We start from the raw sequence: 22,335 nt of genomic DNA on the forward strand, positions 1-22,335 counted from the left end.
AGTTTGTTAGAGCTTTGTTGCATGACTGATTTATTGCTTCCTTAAAATACAGATTTTATGTCCTCCACTTTTGGTGTTAGTCTTTCCTGACTCTGTCCCTCATATCAACAAGTGCTTCTTTCCTATAGTTTGGCATTGTTACTACATGATGCTCAGTTTCCATACTGAGCATCAGTGTTGGCTTTTAGATAGGAATTACCATGAAATCTGGGTTATTGCACAAGAAAAACTTCCTCATTGCTCAGTGTTTGCCTCCAGCTTCTCTTTGCACATGGGAGACTTTGCTGAAATTCATTCCTGAGGTGCAACACTGAAGAGCCACTAGGCGCCATATTTAGAACCTTTTCCCTCAGCATCGTCCTTTGAAGTCATTCTGACTGATGTTCAAAGAAATAAAGTCTTTACACTACCTTCCTGTTTATACACTGAAGTACAGCCTTTTTTCCCGCTGTTTAGATCTTGGAATTCATGTTGAACTACTTGGTCAAACTAATACCTTTTTGCTTTCCAGATATTTCAGGATGAAATACCTCCTTCAGTACTTCTGGCCTGTTCTTCTTGTTTGAACTGAGGTAACTTCTTGTCTGTCTGTATTAATACACATTTGATTGGACTGGAGACAGCTTTAGTTTGTTTCATACAACTGCCTTGTTCTTTGTCCAGTCTTTGGCATTCACAGTGAGTTAGCAGTGATTTAGCTAACCAATTTTAGTTCAGAGACAACTTTGGTTTTCCTGACAAATTTTGGCAGGTTGCCATGCTCGAATGGCATTTATCCAACTATGTCCTTTTAAAGTCAGGATGAAATTTTCAACTTTTATCCTCTACAAACATCACATCTGTCCAGTCGTGACAAATCTATGAATTTCAGTAGCAATTACCACTTACAGTTTTGTGTTGTGCTCTGACAAACAAATACGGCTTTCTTCTGCACACCTATGGCCTGCAGTTCAAGTCAGATATTCTGAACTTACAGGGCATACACACAGAAATTGGATGCAGTCCATAGATGCCCCATTCCGAACTACCATATTTGAACCTCGGTATGCCCCGCAGAAGACCTATGGGCACATGGCACATTTTCCAAACCAACAGACATGTCAAGTAAAAGGGAAAAAGAAGACAAATTCCACCATTATCTTTTGCCATAATAGCATTAAGATGACCTCTCTTACCTTGCAGAAAAGAAATGTGTACCTTTATTCCTAATGTTTTTTAATTTTTTTACATTTTTTTTTTACTTTATCTTTTTTACTCATTTGTCAGAAAGGAAGTCAACCCTTACCCAGAAGGAATGAAGCGGTGTGCACCTTTGTGCTTAATCTAGGAAAGTAAAACAACAGTTATTTCCTCTTGGCTCAGTCTTGTCCCAAGTTCTCTTTTGGTCACGCCCAGATCAGACCCCAGCTAAATTCTGTCCTGAGCTAAGTGCAGATGCTATAAAAGAGCACCTTATTTCAAATGCCCCACCTGATCTGCAGACATGGCAGGTGAGATCAGTGCTTTTTAATTTTATTTCTGTATGCTTTGATATTTCTGGTGTGGGTATTGGTGTGTTCTTTGGGTAAGCGCAAGAAGATGAGGAGATAAAATGCACCTCTAGGAGCTGGTGTTCCTTCATCCTTCCTTCTTCTCTGGGCATACATGAAATACATTAATTTTAAGAAGTGAGAAAAGAGAGTCTTTCTGTCTCATGTGGTGATACTCTCCGGTAAAAGGTTGCTAGGAATAAGCAGCCTTAAATTCCTGAAAATATGGCTCGAGAATTTCCACAGATTGCAAATAAAAGATAACCTGCCCCACTGTATGAAGTTCTTCCAAAATTTGTCAGTATTTCCTACTGTAACATGAGCCAATTAAAATATTGACTAAATAACTTTAAATATATCTAATTGTAACTTTCCAATTTAATGTCTTCTTTCAGGGAAGGCACTCTGCCTCTGCATATAGAACTATCGAGACCATATGACACACATTTCCAGTGTTAGGGTGAAAAAGATTAGTGACAAATATTAGGGAGTGTGAAGAAGGCTAATGAAGGGGATTAAAGGCTGGAGGACCCATGCTAGTCTTAGAAGCTTGTTTTGCTGACTGTATCAATAAGAAAATAAAGGGGACAAAGGGGACAGGATGACAGTGGACATACTGAGTCTAATCTCCTTTACGCTAGCCACCTGCAATGAATCCTCCTTACCATTCAGTATACCAGGATGCTGCCCTCTTCCATTGCACCTGCCTGACAGTCTTCATTACTGAAGGCTGAACTGTATTTGGCAGCCTCCTCCGTGGCAGTTATTTTATCCAATTTACTGAATGCCTCACGTCACTGGTATGGCCCATGTTCTGCCAACACTTACAGCTACGCCCTTCTTCAGCCAGGCTAAAAACATGATCAGAAGCAATCTCTATTTTCTTCCTAGATCCTGAAAGAAATATTCAAGCCAAATAGGAACAGTCACTCTTTTGATGCTTCAGTGAAATCCTGCCCATTCAGTTACAGCTAACTGAGAAGACTTATGTTGTGTTTCTCTCTAGGAATAAAACCAAGAATTACTCTCTTAGGATCTGTCATCACCTTGTGCTTACTCGGGGCATTGGACTCCTCATTAAATAGTAAGATTCTGTTTCTCCTGCTGTTGCTGCTGTGATTGAAAGGGTATAATATTGTGTGGAGGATTTGAGGCATAATGCAGTCTGAGTTCCTAATTAGATACAATTCAAATCCAAATATGCAATATCCTATAGACTTCCCCAACAAAAAAGAAGTCAATGCCTAAGAAATTTATCTATATTTGGTCTTAAAAGGACATGGTTATCATTTTATGATAATGAGACTGGGCCACAGCTGATGTATTTGGCTTCTTCTAGGCATGTCCCAAGGGAATGTCCCTTCTTTCGGAGAAGAATTGCTTCAAAAAGAAGGGCAAAAAATAATCCCTTGAAAACTTCCCATGCAACTCCCCCCAAAACTTAACCGTGCAAGTCAGATCTGTGAAATGGATAATAAACTACTACCGTATGATCATATTTGGCCCTGTAACTTTCAGTGGATTTCTGGTAGATGCATCAAACAATACAATATTAGGTCAGTGTGAAAATATATAGTGAGTCTCACCCAATGCGGGTGCACTGAACTTACCGTATCACAGGCAAAGTGGCTTCAGGGCATTGTGGACCTATGTGACTATCACCTGGAGCCATGCATTATGCAGATGTGAATGGGGAGACATAGCAATTTTGGTGTTTACCCATGCACTTGTGGGAAGGGGTCACAGTTTCAGTAAATAGATGTATCTAGGATCAGGATGTTCCCACAGGGCTGGCAAATTGATTTCACTGTCATATCACCTTATTATGTTTACTTGTCATCTCCTACATTGTAAATGATTGTCACACAATCCACTGCCCAATTAGAAACCAGAAGCTCTATATTCTGCAGATTTATAACATTGTATTTTCTTATGTATTTTAAAAATGAAGTTTCCACTATTTTTGCACCTGAGAAGCGTCGTGCTTCTCAGTGGGATTTACTTGTACAACAAGCTTCCCTTTTCCGCAAAAGTTTTCTACAGAAATTTCTTTGAAAGCTTCAGTAGAAGTGTGCAGCTCATTTCTGAGAACAAAGTTAATGGGGAGAAGGATGGTTCTTTTGCCACCTTCAAGTCTTTTTTTCCATGTCTCAATTACGTCTGACTCTTCAAAGAAAATGCTAGCATTGGCAAGATTATTTTTTTCTATGCTTTTCATAGGAAGAGGTGAATTGTTTTGTCTGACTGTTAATATTCAACTTGCATGCACATTTTGACCCAAGAACTTAAAATTTAGTAACTTCAAAATCAAATGAAAATGGATAATTCTAAGTGGAAATTTGACACAACTAACTTTACTAGCTTCAGAACGGAGACAATAAAAAAGACATTGTGCAGGTGGCACCTGACATAAAAAGAGACTAAGTTCAAGGAATATCCTTGGTTCCAAATGAACCTCCTCTACTCTGCAGCATGCTCCAGAATAAAGGTAACAACTACAAGTTTTCACTTGAAGTAGGTGGGGCAGGACAGTGCCTGGAAGGGAAGCTAGAGAAAATCAAATTAGAAAGAAAGCAGCAATTTTCACTTGAGATACCCTTTCAAACAGTTCAGGCAGAGAGGCATGCACATGCCATGGTTGTACACTGTGCTCATGTGCAAGGGTTAATTTTCTCAAAGATAGGCTTTCGTGTAATGTATAGCCTTAAAGTGGAAGCAATGGGGTGGGATGTGTATTTATGCTGAAGGCCTGGTCATCACACAGTGAACCAACAGGAGGATGACCAGCAGTTTTGTCTGCTTTGGGAGAACTATAGGGCAGGATGTAGTTCGAATCTAGAGCTTTATTCTGGCAGCAAAAGCTCAATGACCCTCAAAGTCATGCTTGTGGGTTCAGATCATCCCAGACTGGCAATCAAGCCAGGGGCCGTGGTGGGACAAGCTGAGGCAAGAACCTTCGATTCAGCTGCAGGCAGAAGACTGAGCAAGCGAGGGAAACAGCACCTTGTGGGGGAACCCAGTGACCTATGCCTAAGGGCCTCAGGAGGACCATGCAGGATATATTGCAATCCTGAAAGCCAATGAGTGGCTGAATAGAAAGCTAGATCGCACTAAGACACCTGAACATGTGCGAAAAGGGGATGTTACAAAAGCATTTGTCCTCTTCCCAGGCAGATCTGTGTTTTCTCTATAGTAAATTTTGTTGTAATAAGACCTAGCTCTAGAGTTCACAAACCCTGTTGTTATATTCACTTAAAAAACCTATTGCCAAAGTTGCCCAAAAACTCTGACAGACTTGTAGTCTCATTGTGAGCTCTTAGAACTCATTCCTGGGGAGAACAGCCTTTCCTCTAAGCTGTCAGAGCTCAATGTTAGGGCTATATCATGCATGATCAGGCCTTATTAGTTTAGTTTCACCCATGTGAAACAACTGCTCGTTATTTTAAAAATCACAGCTGTAGCAAAATTTGCCTGTCCTTTTGCACAAAGGCATCTATCAGGGAAACAATCACATGAACATTACGGGGACCTGCGAGATAATGCTTGTCTTCTTTTCTCACTCTTTTATCCATTTTCCTCTAGCTAGTTTTCAGCTGTTCTTTTAAGAGCCAGGGCTTATCCAATCACTCGCTGAGCGTATCCCTGTAGCATCTTGTACCCATTAAATTCCCATTAACTTTGTGATCCTGTTGGCCAATTTTTTTTGTGTGTTTTGCAGCTCTCAGGGGTAATTTCAGTTTCGCAAGTTCTCTTGTGTCATATGTTTGCTGAGTTCTTTGTTGTATCTCCTGCTACTGCTGCTGGAGCTCCTTCCCCCTGTCCCCTTCTCCCACTCTCCATTGCCATTCCTTGTGTTACACATTGCTGATTTAATGATAACTGAAGGATATATTTTGCTGCTCCTGCCATGCTAACCTGTCAGCTGCCATCCCAGTAACCTATTTCTGCCTCCCTGTGGTGCCTCTGTCAGTAGGTTGGTGCAGTGGGAGTAAGAGCCGGCTGAGAAGAACCTAGCATGGACAAAGCAGAGTCATTGACTATTGTGAGCTTCAGCACATCTAGCATGAGGTTCATCTTGCCTCCCTTGGGCATCTGCAATGTAGATGCCCTGCTCAACTTAGCCTCCCAGTGAAGAGGGGGAGATGCCTGGTGCTATGATTCCTCTGAGCTATACCTGAGCATAGCAAGGTGGTGCTTGGAGTGCCCAGAAAGCCCAAGGACTAGTAGAGCTACCTGCTTGTAAAGTTAAGTCAGGAAAGTTTCCTGTGGTCTCCAGCTACGGCTTCATACTATACATTTTTGCCTCATCAGGGATCATTTAATGGGATTGCCTCTAACCTGCTTTGCTCAGTGAAGCAGCCACATGCAAGCTTGAAATGGGGAGATAACAAGCTCCAGCAAAGGCACACATAAGCTCAGACATCCCTACATATTAATTTCTCTCCTAAAAGAGGTTTACAAGGATGGATACAAAGATCCTGGTACATGAGCATTATGCAGAAGAAGCAAGGGGAGAGGGACAACTAGGCAGAATTAGCCCTGTGGAAAAGGTGTAAGTCATCAAGATAATGAATCTGAATAGTACCCAGATACACAGCTAAGTTTAATCTTGGTTTTAAGTGCTCCAAAATTTGTCCAAGATATTCAAAGCATGATGTATCAAGAAACATGCTCCTTTAGCTTTCGATGTGCATCACAAAGTGTCCTGATGTTCTGCTCTTTTCTTTTTTGAGTAGGTTATTCAGAGGTGCTATCAGACTCCTCTCTTTTAAGCAGCATTAGTGAAGCCAGGCAGCTGGTAGATGCAGCATACTTACTTGCCCGAGAAAGGTGAGTCCATTTTGCATGAGGGGCTTAACATTACAAGGAAATAAGATAAAATATATTTCTTCTGGTTCTCAATGCGTTTTCATTACGGAGCCACCTTTGATCGGGGGCTCCCCTTGAGGTAGTTGGACAGATCCTTCTGCTCACCCTTCCTGACCTCTAATGTCCTGCCTTAGCCTCAAGACCACCCTTTATCACCCTGCAGCTATCACCCCTCACTTACATGCACCTCTTAGTAGTCCGTAGTCATATGAGTATGCCGAATACATGTTAAATCCTCTCCTGGCTGCTGAAGTTCTGCCTCTCTCCAGAAGGAGCACAGTCATGAGAGAGCTATGCAGATGAATACTCCGTCCAAACAAGCCTTGGTGGAACTCATAAACTAGGTATCCCTCTGTTTATTGCCCCAAAAGGTTGGAGCTAGGCAGCAGGCTGTTTTGGGGAGGAGTGTCTCTCCACCCACACTATGGAAGTTGTTTCATTGTGCAATAAAGATCCACGGGGCCAGAAAGCGAGGCAACACGACCAAGACTGTATCTCTGTTCATGGAATGTATCTTGTGACATACTAAATGTAACAATTTATCCAGTCACTGAATAAGTCAGTCCTTCACGTATTGTCCCAGCTTTGCACATAATTTACCAAGATTTACTGTGATGAGAACATAATGCAAACTTAAAATAAGGGATCACAATGATTTGTTTGCCAAAATTCAGCTAAAAATTGGAAATGTGTAAACTTGATGAGCAGCCAGCTTGTTGTAGGCGAGTAGAGCCTGCCTAGGCCTCTGACAGTGATATTGTGTCTGCGTACATGAACATGACCCAGCCTAGCACAGCAGAATACGTCTGATTTTGGAGATGGTAGGTAATCGGACTCTTTCGTGTTTAGCTCAAAGAGAAAATTAGAGGAAAAGGATGCCACACCAGCAGATTTCCTGAAGCACTTAAAAGAGCCAGTAGGAAGAACCAGATCTGCGGTCCGCGCTGCTGACTATTTGGAAACTACTTTGGAACTGCTGAAAAGGAAGCTCCAGCTGTGTGGGAAAGGAGGATTCAATGTTACAGGTAGTGTGCTTTAGACCAAAATATCTTGCATACAGCTAACAGCGGAAAAGCTATCACAGAAGGAAAGTCAGAGAGCAGCTCTGCTATGATTCAAATAAACGGTAATAAAATCCTTCACAACAAAGGCCCCAGATGATTCCACTTGACTTTAAGGCCCCAGGTGACTAAACTCTGCAAGTGGTGGAAAGATAAAGCATATACAGAGGCAGACCCAAGCTACCTCCTGTTTTAATCATCATCTTTGGCAGTGCCTTTCTGATACCTTTGACTATAAAAACAGTGAGAAGGCTAAAAACAGGGGCACTAACAATAAGTGAGCTAAATCTGGGGCACAATGCATTGAGTGCTGGGAGACTCTGGCCCCTGGGAATAGAAGCCCACCTTTGACTTCTGGCCCTCAGACCCAACTGTCCAGGCTGTATCACTCTGAATGGTCCTGTTTCCAGTGTAGTGTAAAATATTGCTGGTGATAGTGCTCCCCATTATTCTCCTGGAAGGTTGTTTCATGCCACACCAGCTTCACACCTAACATGACTCCAGATGCTCCAGTTCTGCTAGTGCTAATGAACAGAAGAGATTCACAGATTAGAGATTTCTCATCTATTTTGCCTGAATGTTCCTGAGATATCAACAAAATGGGCTCTCCAGGCCATTCCTGTGGTGCTGACAGCACACCTTGTCTTCTTCCTGATAGATCAGTTGTTAGAGTAGTTAAAACAATGGACTCATGACCTCCACGATTAGAACTAAATTCTATCACTTCTCAGGAGTGTGTATCAGCCACCAGAACACACTGGGCTCAACACTTGTCTACTGGAGCACAGCCTGGAATGCAGATTTTCCATATAATAGGCAACAGCAGCGTCCCCTTCTACCAAGCTAACATTGATAATTTGCCAGTGCAAAGCAGTTCCTCTGCAAGGCTTCATTAAAGCTGAGCCCTGTGGCATTGTCCCTCACTCCTAAAACTCAGTGTCTAACTACTCTTTGTTTCTCAAATCTCCACATCACCATCTTTTCTCGGGGACGATTTATCTCAGCTGAAGTTAGCTACATGAGGGCTAGGTTTTAGGTTGAACAGAATTTCAATGGAGAGAAAAAGACACTTGTTGGAGATCTCTCATCCCATATTCCTTAGGATCTGCCTGAGGAGGGGATGAACCACCCGTCGGACTCTCCATAGATTGTGATTGACAAGGGTAGACTTAGGTATTGCAACAGAGTAACTCTGGCTGAGCTAATGGTTTATGGCGTGTAGAAGGACACAGAGACACAAGCTATTCTGGGGAAACCAGTTACTGAATATCAACTGGTGCAGAACGACTTTCTGTGTATATGCTCTTAAATCAATACATGTGGGGTAACAAATATCTGTAACAAAAAGGGACAAGTGGAGACCTGGTTACCCTAAGGTAGATGCCTACATTTGGTCAGATGAATCATGACCTGAACTCTGCCAGTGTAAAAAGCCCTGGGTATTCTCACAGAAGCTGTCAGCTCTAGACACCCAGAGTTAATGCATGAACCATCTCCACTTATGCACCATTATCAGAGAAAAGGCACTGAGCTGTCATTATACATTTTAAATCTCTCCAAAACTAGTATTATCTTACAGGATTTTGTGACTGACTCATTCAGCATAAACCTGCTATGTTTTCCATGCCAAAGTTCTCATGTTACTGAGAGATGGAAAAGAGAAACACTGGTTTGTTTTTTTATTTTTTTGCAGACCTACTAGACATGCAACAGAAGGAAATGATTTCCAAAGAAACCGGCTGTGACTACCAGATTCGTTCCATCAAATGCAAAGAGGATAGCATTTATCGGACCTTTACTGGAGAGTGTAACAACAGGTAGGATTTGTCTGTGGACAAAGAGAGTCTCCAATCTGTGTATTGACTCAGGATAGATGCCTTTGGGTCATCTGCATAAGTTTCTTTCAATGCGGCAACAAGAGGGAATTGCTCACTTCAGTGATGCCCATACAGTTGCTTCATTTCTGCCTATGCCTGGCATGAAAAAGATGTCTTTTCTATGAAACTTTCAAATCTGAGCCCACTGGCCCACTGCTCTCTATGTGCTGCTTAGGCTGAAGTGTGATTCTGTGATCTGAAAAAAAGAGTTCTTCGGTGTTTTGGGCATACCGTCACTCTTGGTTTGAACCTGGGAATACATATTTATTTGCTTATTTGCATTTAGCTTTTTTTTTTTTTGACCATAAGATGGCAAAATTTCTAGCCTGATACCTGGAAATCAAGGCTTGCTCTCCTATTCTTCCACAGATTTGTTGCCTTGTGTGGCATTCTCGACCTCAAGTATGAGCAGGGTTGTATGTGAGGTATAATTGGTATGATGCACATGCGCAGCACAACTCTACATCACAGACATAGGAAGCTCTCATTCACTTTGCATGTGTTTTAGTTAGTCTGTACTTTTGCCCACAGTCCCCAGGACCTTCAGTACCCACAAGGGCAGCAATGTCCATGCTGATATTTAGGCTCAGGTTAGGGCTATTCTCAGCCTTCCTAATTCAGCTAGCTTCCAGAGACAACCTGGCACTCAGAAGGGAAGCAATTCCGTGAAACTTAAACATTTATACAAGGATTTCACTCAGCTTGAGAGGCACACCAAGAGTTAGTGCCTAAATATTTTGTAAAAATCTGGCCGTAAGGACAGTCATAGCAATTAAAACAAGAATCATGGTGTTACTCTGCTCTTAACGTTCAATTGAATTGCTTCAACTAGTGTGCTAATTGTTCTAGGGCATGCTTTTATTTCACAGCACACTGTTATAAATTCTGAGCATGGCCTCCCTTTCTTTTAATACAGGCAGGTATTATCTAGCATTTATTGATTTAAAAGCATACATGTATAAAATTGATATGCACCAGCTGATATTCAGTAACTGTTTTCCCCCCACATAAGTTATTTATCTGCATCCCTCTATATGCCATAGATCATTAGCTCCACCAGCATTACTGTTTTCTGAACAAGTGCTGCTGTGTTAACTGATGGCATCTTTTAGAGTAGTGTAGAAATATATAATAACCTATTGTCTTTCAAACTTGCTTAGTTTACTGAAGTTTACCTTGAGTTTGTTGATGGAGTGATTTCAGAGGATGTTTGGGGAAAATTTCTTACGTTTCATAGTCACCTACCGGGAATCTGCTCTTAGTGCTTTTGCCTCAAGTCTCCAAACCAAGACTAATACTCCTATTACCCAAAGTCGTCTGAAGAAACTTGCCTTCAAAATTGGTAGGCACACAGATGTGTTCATGGGTGCACTCACATTGCAAATGAGCAAATAATGTACTGGGCTACATTAGAATGAACATGACCAACAGTTTGAGGGTCCAATTTTGGATCCCCCACGTTCAAGAGGGATATGGAAAAAGTGGAAAGTGGTCTCAGAAGAGGACTTCCAAGATGCTCTGAGGCCTGGAGCATACGATGTTAAAGGAGGTGTGGAGGGAGCTGGGCTTGTTTAGTTTGACAATGAGGATGCTAAAGGGAGATCTAGTAGCTGCCTTATCTGTTTGAAGGGTATTTACAAAATGATGGAGTCAAAGTCTTTTCAGTAGCAAGAGACTATATACTAAGGGGAAGCAGCCAAAGATTGCAGCTTAAGAGGTTCATGTTGGACATGAGGGAAAATTTCCTAAAGGGGCAGCCTTGTGACAGGTCCCCATGGAGGTGGGTGATCTCTTTCCTTGGGTTTTCCAGACTGCAGCTGAAAAAAGCCATGGCCACCCTGATCACTGGTGATGATCTTGTGGCAAGGCTGGAAAACAGACCCCAGATGTCTCTTCCAACCAGCACTTTGTGAGTCTGTTTAGGGTAGCACTGGAAACAGATAAGATACAAAGATTTAAAATCTAAATAAAATTAGTATAGTCACATGAGGAATATTTTTTAGCCTCAGAAGAGTTGATTTTTATCTACAGTAATAATAATCTTGGTATTACTTTCTCAGTTTTTTCTGGACAAAATGCAGGCATCATCTCTGTTACATAGGAATCAGACATGGTTTAAAGGATTGCAAAACCTCTGCATTTACAAACTTGCTCATTTGTGAAATAATACAGGTGTTTGTCTTTCTTTTTTCAATGTTCCAGAAAGCATTCTCATTTTGGGGCCTCCAACCATGCATTTGCTCACTGGCTCCCTGCAGAATATGAAGATGGAGTGTCTGTTCCCAGAGGAGTAAGTGAAGGAAAGCTTTACAATGGATTTCCGCTCCCTCTGGTAAGAATAATATTTTTTACTCAAATAATAATAGTGAAAACTGCCCTCATTGCATCCATTAGAAATGAAGCAACGGTAGCATCTAGAGTGCAAATTGGCTGATCCTTTTCTCTGATCTCCATTGCTAACATGGAGCTTGTTTTCTGCACTTCGTCTCTGGCTTTGGATGATGTGTTTATTGGATACAGAGCTGCACAAAAATGTGGCAAGTACTTCACTAAGCAAAATAACAGCAATATCATAATGTCTTTTAAAGTGTAACTCCCCAGATTTTATTCAGACCACACCATAGTGTGCTCAGACCCAGCCGTCTTCTTGACTTTCTGGACGTGTACACACATGTGAGTTTCAGGCAAAAAAAAAAAAGGCCTCCCCTGGAACTTGGCTTAGCTGAGTAATTGCCAGGTGTGGAGTCAAGATGGAGCTGCCAAAGGGTTGGAGGCTATGTATCACATCAGTTTTGACAGAGCAGGGGCACAGCATAGGTCTGTTTAATGCCATAGGTGACTCTTATGAGCCTGTCTAGGTTTGTCTTATCCATGGTTTCACAGCTCTTCTATTGAGACATAAATTTATCCTAGCAGAGATAGTCAAGCACATTTTCATTTTGGTTTTCCACAGGTTCGAAAAGTGTCAAATGAGATTGCTCGAACAGCCAACAATAATACTACTCCTGATCAAGAGCTTTCACTTGTCTTCATGCACTGGGGCCAGTGGGTCATCCATGATACAAATTTAGCCCCTTTCAGTAGTGCAGGAATGAACCAGGAGCTTCTCTGTGAGACTGAGTGTGCCTTCAAGCCCCCTTGCTTCCCAATTAAGGTATCACAACTTTCATTCCACTCCACACTACATTAAAACATCTAATAATATCGTAAAACACTTTCAAACTCACTAGAAAATAACAGCTTATCACTTTCTGTCTGGCACTGCTTATGTTTGTTTGCTTTAGTTCCCCCCTGATGACCCACGGATGCAGGGAACAAATTCTTGTATGCCATTCATCCAGTCAGCTTCAGCGTGCAATCCCAAGACATTTATTCGAGAGCAGATCAATGCAGTGAGCTCATTCCTTGATGCCAGCATGGTGTATGGCAGTGAACAGTCTGTGGCAAAGAGCATTCGAAATCAGACAAACCAGCTGGGTTTGATGGCTGTGAACCAGAATTTTACTGATGCAGGGTTGGAGTTATTGCCCTTTGAGAATAAAACAAAAAGTGTTTGTGTGTTCACAAACAAGAGCATGAACATCCCCTGTTTTAAAGCAGGTAAGGCACATCTGTGGTGTGGTTTTCTGATGTGAACAACAAAAATCTTTCTATGGCCTATAAAATCAAAAAATATCATTATGATCAAGTGACTGATAACTCATTATATTTGTATGAGGCATTGGAGGACATTGTGTAAGGTGAGAGAGAGAGAAAATTAAAATAGAACAAGAATTGAACAATAATTGTTTGATTGAATATAAAAATAATTTTTAAAATAATAATAATAAAAATTTAATAATAATTTCCCAAGAAGGTTATAGGAACTCATCCACCCTTTAAAAGTTCTTTTCAAAGGTAGAAGAAATTTTCCATAGAAAAACCACCACTGTTTAAAGCTTCTAATTGATTTTCCCACCTATCTAGAATTCATCATTCATTTTTCAATTCAACTAATACTAACAGTTAATACCTCCTTATCAATGCAGTTAATGTTTGTCCCTAGTATCACATTCTAGATTTTTAGTAGTTGAAAATATTCAAACTACTTCAGAAAATAAGCCTAGAAATTTCAGTTCGAAATTTAAACAACAAATTTACAATTCAGAACAGAAGAGTTTTTTAAAAATGGGAAGTGCTCCAGCATAAGCAAAGCATTGCAAAAGTTATTAGAAATATGAAGCTTGCAAAGTAAATCATTAGAATATAGCATGTATATCCCATTGCACATTATTGTCTTACTCCATGCATGTGAGAAAAACTCCTTCCTGAATGAGTAGATACTCAATGTTTCTTCCATCCTCCTGTGTCAGAGAGACTTCACTGCATGCCATCCATCTTTCTCTCCAGCATCTGTACTAAAAGTATATTCACAGATCTCTCAAAGGCATTTATAACTTGGGTGAACTGAGACAAATTTTCAAAACCAAACCTTTACACTGCTGATACAAAGGAATATTGTTAAAAGCCTTGACATGCATAAGGCAGGCATTAGATTTTCACAAAATGAGAAACTTGCAGCTGACTCATGAAAATGTGCAAGACAGTTTAAATGGGCAAAAGCCTCTTCTCCAAAGCAGCTAAATGGTTTGGAGCGGGAGAACGGCCTGTCTGTGCTGGAAACAAATATCTGGAATTAATGGTTTTGTACAGAGTGTTAAACTAGACCTTGTGATGACCACTAGGCAGCTTAGCCACAAACCTTATTACCAGGCATGCTATCAGGTTGTTACTTGTCTGTTCTAACATAAATATCTGCTATTGAAATACAAAACAGTTTACAAAATTCCTAAGATATTTTCATTTGTAGGTGATATACGGGTAGCTGAAAACCTGGGACTTTCTGCTTTGAACACTGTCTTTCTAAGAGAACACAATCGCCTGGTTACAGAGCTGAAGAAATTAAATCCTCACTGGGATGGAGAAAAGCTTTACCAGGAGACTCGAAAGATCATAGGTGCCATGACCCAGGTAACGGTCCCTGATCATTGTTTGTCATCTGTATGCTTAGCACTATTTTTCCTCTCAGAAAAGGAGGAAAATTGTGCTTTGTAGAACTGTTAGAGTTCTTTTAAGGAGTCAACATCTTCTGAATAAGGACGGTCCAATAGAGATCGCACACTTGCCAAGGGCTTTTGTGAACTCTTTGTGTATTTTGTTCAGCACATATCAGGATGTTCCAGCTCAGCAGTTGTTCTTGTCACCTCCTGTAGTAACTTTCAGGAAACCTTCCTCCTCTTTCTCAGATGCAAATGTCTGCCTTTTAGCATTTTTTATTAACTATTTTACCCTCCACATTTGTGTTCTGCAATTTGACTTTTTATGCCATTTCTGCTATAACTACTGATGACTAGCTTTGCTTTTATGCTCTTTCAGATAATAACATACAGAGACTATCTTCCACTTCTGCTTGCAGAGGAGACTAGCAGGTGGATTCCCCTGTACAGTGGCTACAATGACACTGTGGATCCTACAGTGGCAAATGTTTTTTCCTTGGCTTTCCGGTTTGGTCATACTACAGTACAACCTTTTGTATCCCGTTTAGATGACAGTTTTCAGCCTTTAGGTTCACTCTCTCATGTTCCTCTTCATCTGACTTTTTGCGCTTCCTGGAGAATTATAATGGAAGGTAAGAACATTGCCTGCACACCAATGCACACAGCATGGGGAAAAAGCAGGAAGAATTAGAGATCTGTGTGCGGTCGCAGGACCATGATCTCATTGCAGAGACATGGTGGGATAGTTCACATGACTGGAATGCTGTCGTGGATGGCTATGTGCTTTTTAGGAAAGACAGGCCAGGAAGGCGAGGTGGTGGAGTGGCCCTTTATGTGAGGGAGTAACTAGACTGTATGGAGCTCTGCCTCGGGGTGGATGAAGAGCAAGTCGAGAGCCTGTGGGTAAGGATTAAAGGGTGGGCTAACATGGGTGACACTGTTGTGGGGGTTTACTACAGGCCACCTGATCAGGAAGAAGTAGTTGATGAGGCCTTCTACCGACAGCTGGAAGTAGCCTCACGATCACAGGCTCTGCTTCTCATGGGGGACTTCAACCCCCCGACGTCTGCTGGGAAGAGAGCACAGCTAGACACAAACAGTCCAGGAGGTTCCTGGAGAGCATTGGTGATAACTTTTGACCCAGGTGGTGGAGAAGCCAACGAGGAGAGGTGCGCTGCTAGACCTTGTACTAACAAACAAAGAAGGACTGGTTGGAGATGGGAAGGTTGGGGGCGGCCTTGGCTGCAGTGACCATGAGATGGTGGAGGTCAGGATCGTGCGAGGAGGAAGCAGGGCAATGAGTAGGAGCACAACCCTGGACTTCAGGAGAGCAAACTCTGGCCTCTTCAGGGAACTACCTGGAGGAATCTCACGGGGTAGGGCCCTAGAAGGAAGAGGGGTCCAAGAAAGCTGGTTAATATTCAAGCATCACTTCCTCCAGGCTCGAGACGGGTGCATCCCTCTGAGTAAGAAGTCCAGCAAAGCGGGCAGGAGACCTGCACGGATGAGCAGGGAACGCCTGACAAAAACTCCAACACAAGAAGGGAGTGCACAGAATGTGGAAAAGGGGACAGGCCACTTGGGAGGAATACAGGGACGTTGCCAGAGTGTGCAGGGATGCGACAAGGAAGGCTAAGGCCCAGTTGGAATGAAATCTGGCAAGGGATGCCAAGGACAACAAGAAGGGCTTCTTCAAATACATCACTAGCAAAAGGAAGACTAGGGAAAATGTGGGCCCGCTGCTGAATGGGGTGGGTGCCTGGTAACGAAGGATACAGAGAAGGCAGAGTTGCTGCATGTCTTCTTTGCTTCCGTCTTCACTGCTAAGGCCAGCCCTGGGGAATTCCAGGCCCTGGGGACAAGAGAGGAAGTCTGGAGAAAGGAAGGCTCTCCCTTGGTCGAGGAGGATCAGGTTAGAGATCATTTAGGAAAACTGCACATGCACAAATCCACGGGCCTCGATGGGATGCACCCACGAGTGCTGAGGGAGCTGGCGGATGTCATTACTAGGCCACTCTCCATCATCTTGGAAAGGTCCTGGAGGTCAGGAGAGGTGCCTGAGGACTGGAAGAAAGCCAGTGTCACGCCAGTCTTCCAAAAGGGCGAGAAGGAGGAGCCAGGGATCTGTCAGCCTCCCCTCTATCCCGGGAAAGCTGATGGAACAGCTCCTCCTGAAGGTCCTCACTAAGCATGTGGAGGACAAGAAGGTGATCAGGAGTAGGCAGCACGGATTCACCAAAGGGAAATCATGCTTGACCAATCTGATAGCTACTACTGTATCTGTTGCCCTTCCTGGAAATTTCACTTGAGATCTAATGGTCATTACAGTTATTCTATAGTCAGCCTTCCTGAAGGTCTGAGCTGAAGCTGACTCAGTCCTGTTTGGCTGAACTTGGTGAAATCCACAGTGCCTAAAATAGCAAGGACATATACTGCAGCAGTGCTTCACCTGCACAAAAGGGACCATCAAAGCTAGAATTTGGTACGAAAAGTCTGTGCCTTTTCTTGATTTGCAATAAACACAGGTGGCATTGACCCACTAATACGGGGAATGATGGTTGATCATGCAAAACTGATGAAACAGAATCAACTACTCGTTGAAGAACTCCAGAATCATCTTTTTGAACAGACAGAGATAATGGGTTTGGATCTAGCAGCCCTGAACTTGCAGCGGGGAAGAGACCATGGTCTTCCAGGTAAAGAGATACAAATTCATACTTCCTGTGGACAATCCTCCTTTTTCCTCAGCTATTTAAGGTAGCTCCAAGAATGTGCCAAGCCTTTTTTTAGATCGATGGGAAGAGACAGCACCTTGATTCAGGGGGAAGGATCAGTTAGGCTCTGGGAAGAAGAGCTCTATCTATCATAAAGGTCTTTTTCTGACAGATTTAAGAAGAGGACAAAGGACTTTAAAAGCAAAGATGATAGTCAGTCCAACGTATTAAAGAAGGGGGGAAGCAGTGGTGTATTGGAAAGCGAAAACAGCTGGGGTTTAAGTGATGCATTTGTAAAATGATCTTTGCTGAAGTATTTGAAATAGGTATATCAGACAAGATTGCATTTGTGAAGGGTAATAGCACATATATTAATGAAAATACGGTATTAGGAAGGCCTAGATATGAATTTGACATTCTGGGATGTATCAGAAAAGTTGTAACCTACAGTAAGTGCACAGGAAAACCTGGCAGAATTTAGATTTAACTTACACAAAAGATGCCAGAGCGCTCTGAATTGAAAGGTCAGGCCCAAGAAACCAAGTTCAGCTCTCACACAAGCTAGGCAGAGCAGCTTGACCCATCAAGGCTTGTTTTATGTCTTTACCAACAGGTATGATTGCCTCCAGGTCTTGGAGAGGAAATGGTGCTCTTGGGTTAAGCACAAGCAAATGCTGCTGTTTTGCAGGATTTTGATCCTAGAAATGTAATTCCCCCAAAACCACATGAGCTGGTGCTCTCAATCTCAGCATCAGATAGTTTTAACCTTTACAATGTGCTGAACCCTTAGTCATGTGTAAAATCAAACCAAATTGTTAGTTTAGTGTGTGCATACAAAAAGTACCTTTTGAAACAGCATGTGTTGTGACTGAGTCCACCTAGACAATAATGTCTCCTAGATCCTTTAATGACAAGGGAGTAAGCAGGCGTTGCTCATGGGCCAAGAGGTCTGCTAAGCTTCTGAGTCAAGTTAGACAGTGGGGAGACAAGGGTCCTAATCAGTGCGGTTCTGCTTTTGCAGGTTACAATGCCTGGAGGCGCTTTTGTGGGCTCTCCCAACCTCAAAATGTGGGCGAACTCTCTGAGGTGCTAGGAAATTCCAAGCTGGCCAAAAAGTTCATAGATCTGTATGGGACACCAGACAATATTGACCTCTGGATTGGGGCAATCACAGAGCCTTTTGTTCCACAGGGCAGAGTTGGGCCTCTCCTGGCCTGCATCATTGGCACACAATTCAGGAATCTACGTGATGGAGACAGGTAGGCAGCTCTAAGAGCAAACCTTCTCCATGGCATTTTCTGCGGGAAAAAATGGTCAGAGTTTACGTCACACACTGATCCAGTCCACCTCTAACATGTCAGCGAGTGTTCTCAGCAAGGCTCACAGTTTGGTTTTAGTCCCAGCTGCCAATGGGCTCTATTTGCAGCCCACACTTACAGACCTATACGGTTGGGAAGTGCCAGCTTCAGGCCATGGGTGATCTGCAGTTGTCCTGCCTGAGATGACATTTGCTTTCAGGGTACTAAAGGGGAAAGTGTGGAAAAATCTAGACCTGGTCCAGATCCTCTGGAGACACTTTTTTCAAAAGGGTGCACCTAGTGCTTGATGAATCAAGGCAGGGATTCACCTTGGCTAGACTTCCATCTTGGCAAATAATGAGCATCAAATGCCTTCAAAGTGATTATGAGATGCTTTTGAAACTATCTTTGCAGATTCTGGTGGGAGAAACCAGGAGTGTTCACTCCACAGCAGCTGCATGCCCTGAGAAAAATCTCACTGTCAAAGGTGATCTGTGACAATACTCATATTAAAAAGATACCCAGGGACATGTTCAAGGTCAGCAGTTATCCTGAGAACTTTGTAGACTGCCATGAGATCAGCACACTCAACCTCTCATCCTGGAAAGATGAGCCTGTGAGTGGCGTGAAAGGTATGCAATGGATTTTCCTTGCTTGAGGCCTGTTAAAAATAAGAAATGCCCTATATAGTCTGACTCTTCTGCACTTAGAGAAATAAAAGAATTAAGGCCATTGTAGTGACTCTGCCCACCAAAACACCTTGACTATCCATTCAACTCGATGCTTAGATGGAGGTTGTCCCCTGCTAGTCCCATCTCAGACACCATCAGAGGCAGTCACACACTGCTAGCCTAGTCTCTTTGCAATCTATCACTTTCATGATTCCTTAGTAGCCTGTCTCTTCCTCTAGATGAAAAATTCGAGGCAATCCAATCTGTTTTGGCCCCTGTGAATGTGTGTTCCTCTAAGTGCTTCATTCCAAGTCAATATAATCTGTTCCAAGACAATTAGATCTTTCTTCACAGGAAGAGTATCCATGAAGGAATCAAACCGAATTTGTCTATATCTGTTTCAAAATCATACTCTGCTGGTCCAAGACCGCACTATCCCCTTGCCTTCCCTCAACCTTTAATGCATTTTAAGGTATATTTGGAGTTTTTTTCACACCATATGGCCTGACACCACAATACTGTTACATGCAGTCATTGACTATGATCTGCCACATCCTGAAAGACAGTAAGATAGTGTTTATGTACAAGAGAAGAGGAATGACAACTAGCTTTGTTCTACTGACATATTTTTGGCATGGGCTTTCCCAAATGGAAATGAAGAGAAAACTGAGACAGCCTGAGCAGACTGGATTTGACTGAACTTTTCCATCTAGCAACCTGTATATAGATTATCACAGTGTATTAGGATCACCTATGTCCTTCTGCAGGGCACAGACCGGAAAGCATCTCCATGCAGTTCCTATATTGAGTTTGGTTAACTGCTTTTGAGATAGGGACTGACTTTTAAGCAAGACACGCTCCCACTTGCTGTAAAGACTCTAAAGTTTGGTGATTCCACCCCATTCTTCAAGAATCTCTTCCGGTTGGTGCTCCCCTTCCCTCTAAACAATAGAGACTTCCTGATTAGTTTTATTTACTTAACTTTATGATCACTGAAATTTTCTGAGCCACTGGTTGTGGCCTTTTTTACCATCAAGCTGGAAAGGATCTGAATTATGTTTGCATAACCTAACAACATTGCAGTTCCAGGGTGTTAGACAGTAACTGCTAAAAGTTAAACATTCTTAAGCACCAAGAAATTGCCCCCAAAAGCACAAGTTCAAAAGGCTCTCTGGAACTAAGTCATTGAAGATATCTTTCGACAGGACTAGAAGCACCGCAGTGTCTCAGAGCTAAAAGGATAAGCAGGTAAACCTGGGTATCTGCCTCTGGGTATTGGGTATTCAGGGTAACTGAATACCCATGACCAATGACTGTTTGAAGCTGTGGAGTCAAGTAGAAATGTGAGGAGAAATATTGTGTCCAGGAAAGATTTTCCGCCTTTCAGTAGCCTTTTCTGTTTTATTGACAGTTTCTAATCTTATTCATCGGCCCAACATTGGGAACGCCTAATGATGCTCAGCTGCTCTTGGAGAACTGCTGCCTACATCATGCCTAGTCTGACTGCTGTCAGCTGAACCTCTTGCACATGCTTTTCCTAGAAAGGAGTTCAAGACTGCATCTACTGTTGTATCTTCCATACTGTGATTTTTATTCATTCATTTGCAAAAACTTCCAGCTATGCAACTCTTCAGACAGAAGGGGTAGTGACATTTTGTTGTCTGTTGCCCTAAAAAATGTTCAGAGGTGGTAAGACTTAGTTACGTGCTGTACTGTTTATGAGTCTCCAAAGACACAAACAACCAAGACAGAAGTTTTCTACTTCCAATCCTGAAGGGGTGGCAAATCTGGAAGCTGCAGTGCTTTGATGAAACATGTTTTAAATGTCATCTTTGTTTACAAGCTCTTGATTACAGCCTATTAAACACTAATTTAGCATTCTAAATCAAACTCCTTATCCTTCGTACCTGCTCAGAAATTAACAAGTTCATGTAATCATTATCACAACTTTTCTTATCTCCTTGTTTTGCACAAGAACATAAATTGTTTGGACTGTTTGTAATTAGTACTGAGATTTCAGCATTTGAAGACACCGGAGAATGGCAGCTGCATCTTGAGATCTAGAGGCATCTATTACAGAATCACAGAATCACAGAATGGTTTAGGTCGGAAGGGACCCCTGGAGATCATCTAGTCCAACCTCCCTGCTCAAGCAGGGGCCTCTAGAGCATAGTGCCCAGGATCACATCCAGACGGGTTTTGAATATCTCCAGGGAAGGAGACTCCACTACCTCTCTGGGCAACCTGTTCCAATGCTCTGTCACCCTCCCAGTCAAGAAGTTTTTCCTCAGGTTTAGGTGGAACTTCCTGTGGTTCAGTTTGTGCCTGTTGCCTCATGGTGTCCTGTTGCTGGGCACCATGGAGAAGAGGCTGGCCTCATCCTCTTGACACTCCCCCTTCAGATACTTACACACGTTGATGAGATCGCCTCTCAGTCTTCTATTATTTAAATCCTAAAGTGAACTTCTGTATCTGCGTGTGTTTGGGTGTGCTGGGCATTAGTGAAATACATTGTACACACTCATTTACTTTTAGTATCAGTTCTGGTGTGAATTAAACATCTGCGCAAAAGTTCTTTGACTATGGTTCATAGCTAGACCTTTCAGCTTAAAAGAACAAGCCATAACCTGCCTGGTATGTAATTCACAAATGTTAAGACTAAAAATTAATCAGCTGGCTGGAGTGACAACTCCCAAGACACACACTATTAATTCAATAAATATCAAACATCCACAAGTTCCATTGTTTCCATCTCTCCTTAGCCCAGCTGGGAAGGAGGGCAGGAAATGGGAGCAAAAATAAGTGACAAGCAGTGGCAACCTAAGCTAGACTCATATCTGAAGCTTCTTGGTGGAGTAAGCGCCTCTCTGAGGAGGACTCATTATAGAGGTGCCTTATTCAGTCACATAACATCTTACAGCTACAGAGCCTGCATGCAGGCTTTGCTGTGGGTCTGTGCTGGTGAGCCAATCCCATTTCACCCCAGCGTGCCCTAAGAAGGCTGTGCTGCCCACACATGACACAGGATCGGCTGCACTGCTAAGTCCTGGGGCTCAGCGATGGGGAGTGGGGAATGTGCTGCTTAATGAGCCCGGGCCACAGGCCAAGGCTGCAGCGACCTTCCCCAGGCAGGGAAGGCAAGACTCCAGGAAAGCCAAACAAACAGTAGTTTTACAAGTGGTGGCTGTTTCCAGCTATGTCCCCCAGCACACACCTGGCCCTTCTGCAACTGGTGCCCTGTCGGCTGGGAGGTGCCTGCACTGATCACCACATACCTGCA

The 22,335-nt window shown here is 42.6% G+C and overlaps 1 protein-coding gene across 2 annotated transcripts; it reads left to right on the plus strand.

Annotated features, from left to right (window-relative positions):
- Positions 1 to 1,451: 1,451 nt before the first annotated feature.
- On the plus strand, positions 1,452 to 20,863 carry LOC104146262 (myeloperoxidase). Of its 2 annotated transcripts, XM_068909706.1 has the most exons (14): positions 1,452 to 1,490; positions 2,536 to 2,613; positions 6,266 to 6,359; positions 7,248 to 7,423; positions 9,153 to 9,276; positions 11,539 to 11,668; positions 12,290 to 12,490; positions 12,621 to 12,936; positions 14,186 to 14,346; positions 14,752 to 15,004; positions 16,898 to 17,068; positions 18,108 to 18,345; positions 18,799 to 19,016; positions 20,467 to 20,863. In XM_068909706.1, the coding sequence occupies exons 1-14, from the start codon at positions 1,484 to 1,486 to the stop codon at positions 20,505 to 20,507; spliced, it is 2,208 nt and encodes a 735-aa protein (XP_068765807.1). In that variant the 5' UTR covers positions 1,452 to 1,483; the 3' UTR covers positions 20,508 to 20,863. The 2 variants fall into 2 exon arrangements, with proteins under 2 accessions (XP_068765807.1, XP_068765806.1); XM_068909705.1 differs by lacking the exon at positions 1,452 to 1,490 and having other exon boundaries at positions 2,517 to 2,613.
- The last annotated feature ends 1,472 nt before the right edge of the window (positions 20,864 to 22,335 follow it).

This window comes from Struthio camelus, chromosome 16 (genome assembly GCF_040807025.1).
Source record: "Struthio camelus isolate bStrCam1 chromosome 16, bStrCam1.hap1, whole genome shotgun sequence".
NCBI classification, from domain to species: Eukaryota; Metazoa; Chordata; class Aves; order Struthioniformes; family Struthionidae; genus Struthio; species Struthio camelus.

What these genes read in the sequence shown, in the direction of transcription:
- LOC104146262 (XM_068909705.1), top strand. Translation starts at nt 2,517, where the DNA reads ATGTTGTGTTTCTCTCTAGGAATAAAACCAAGAATTACTCTCTTAGGA. An exon ending in TACTTACTTGCCCGAGAAAG is followed by an intron (nt 6,360 to 7,247) that starts GTGAGTCCATTT and finishes TTTCGTGTTTAG; the next exon opens with CTCAAAGAGAAAATTAGAGG. An exon ending in ATGGATTTCCGCTCCCTCTG is followed by an intron (nt 11,669 to 12,289) that starts GTAAGAATAATA and finishes GGTTTTCCACAG; the next exon opens with GTTCGAAAAGTGTCAAATGA.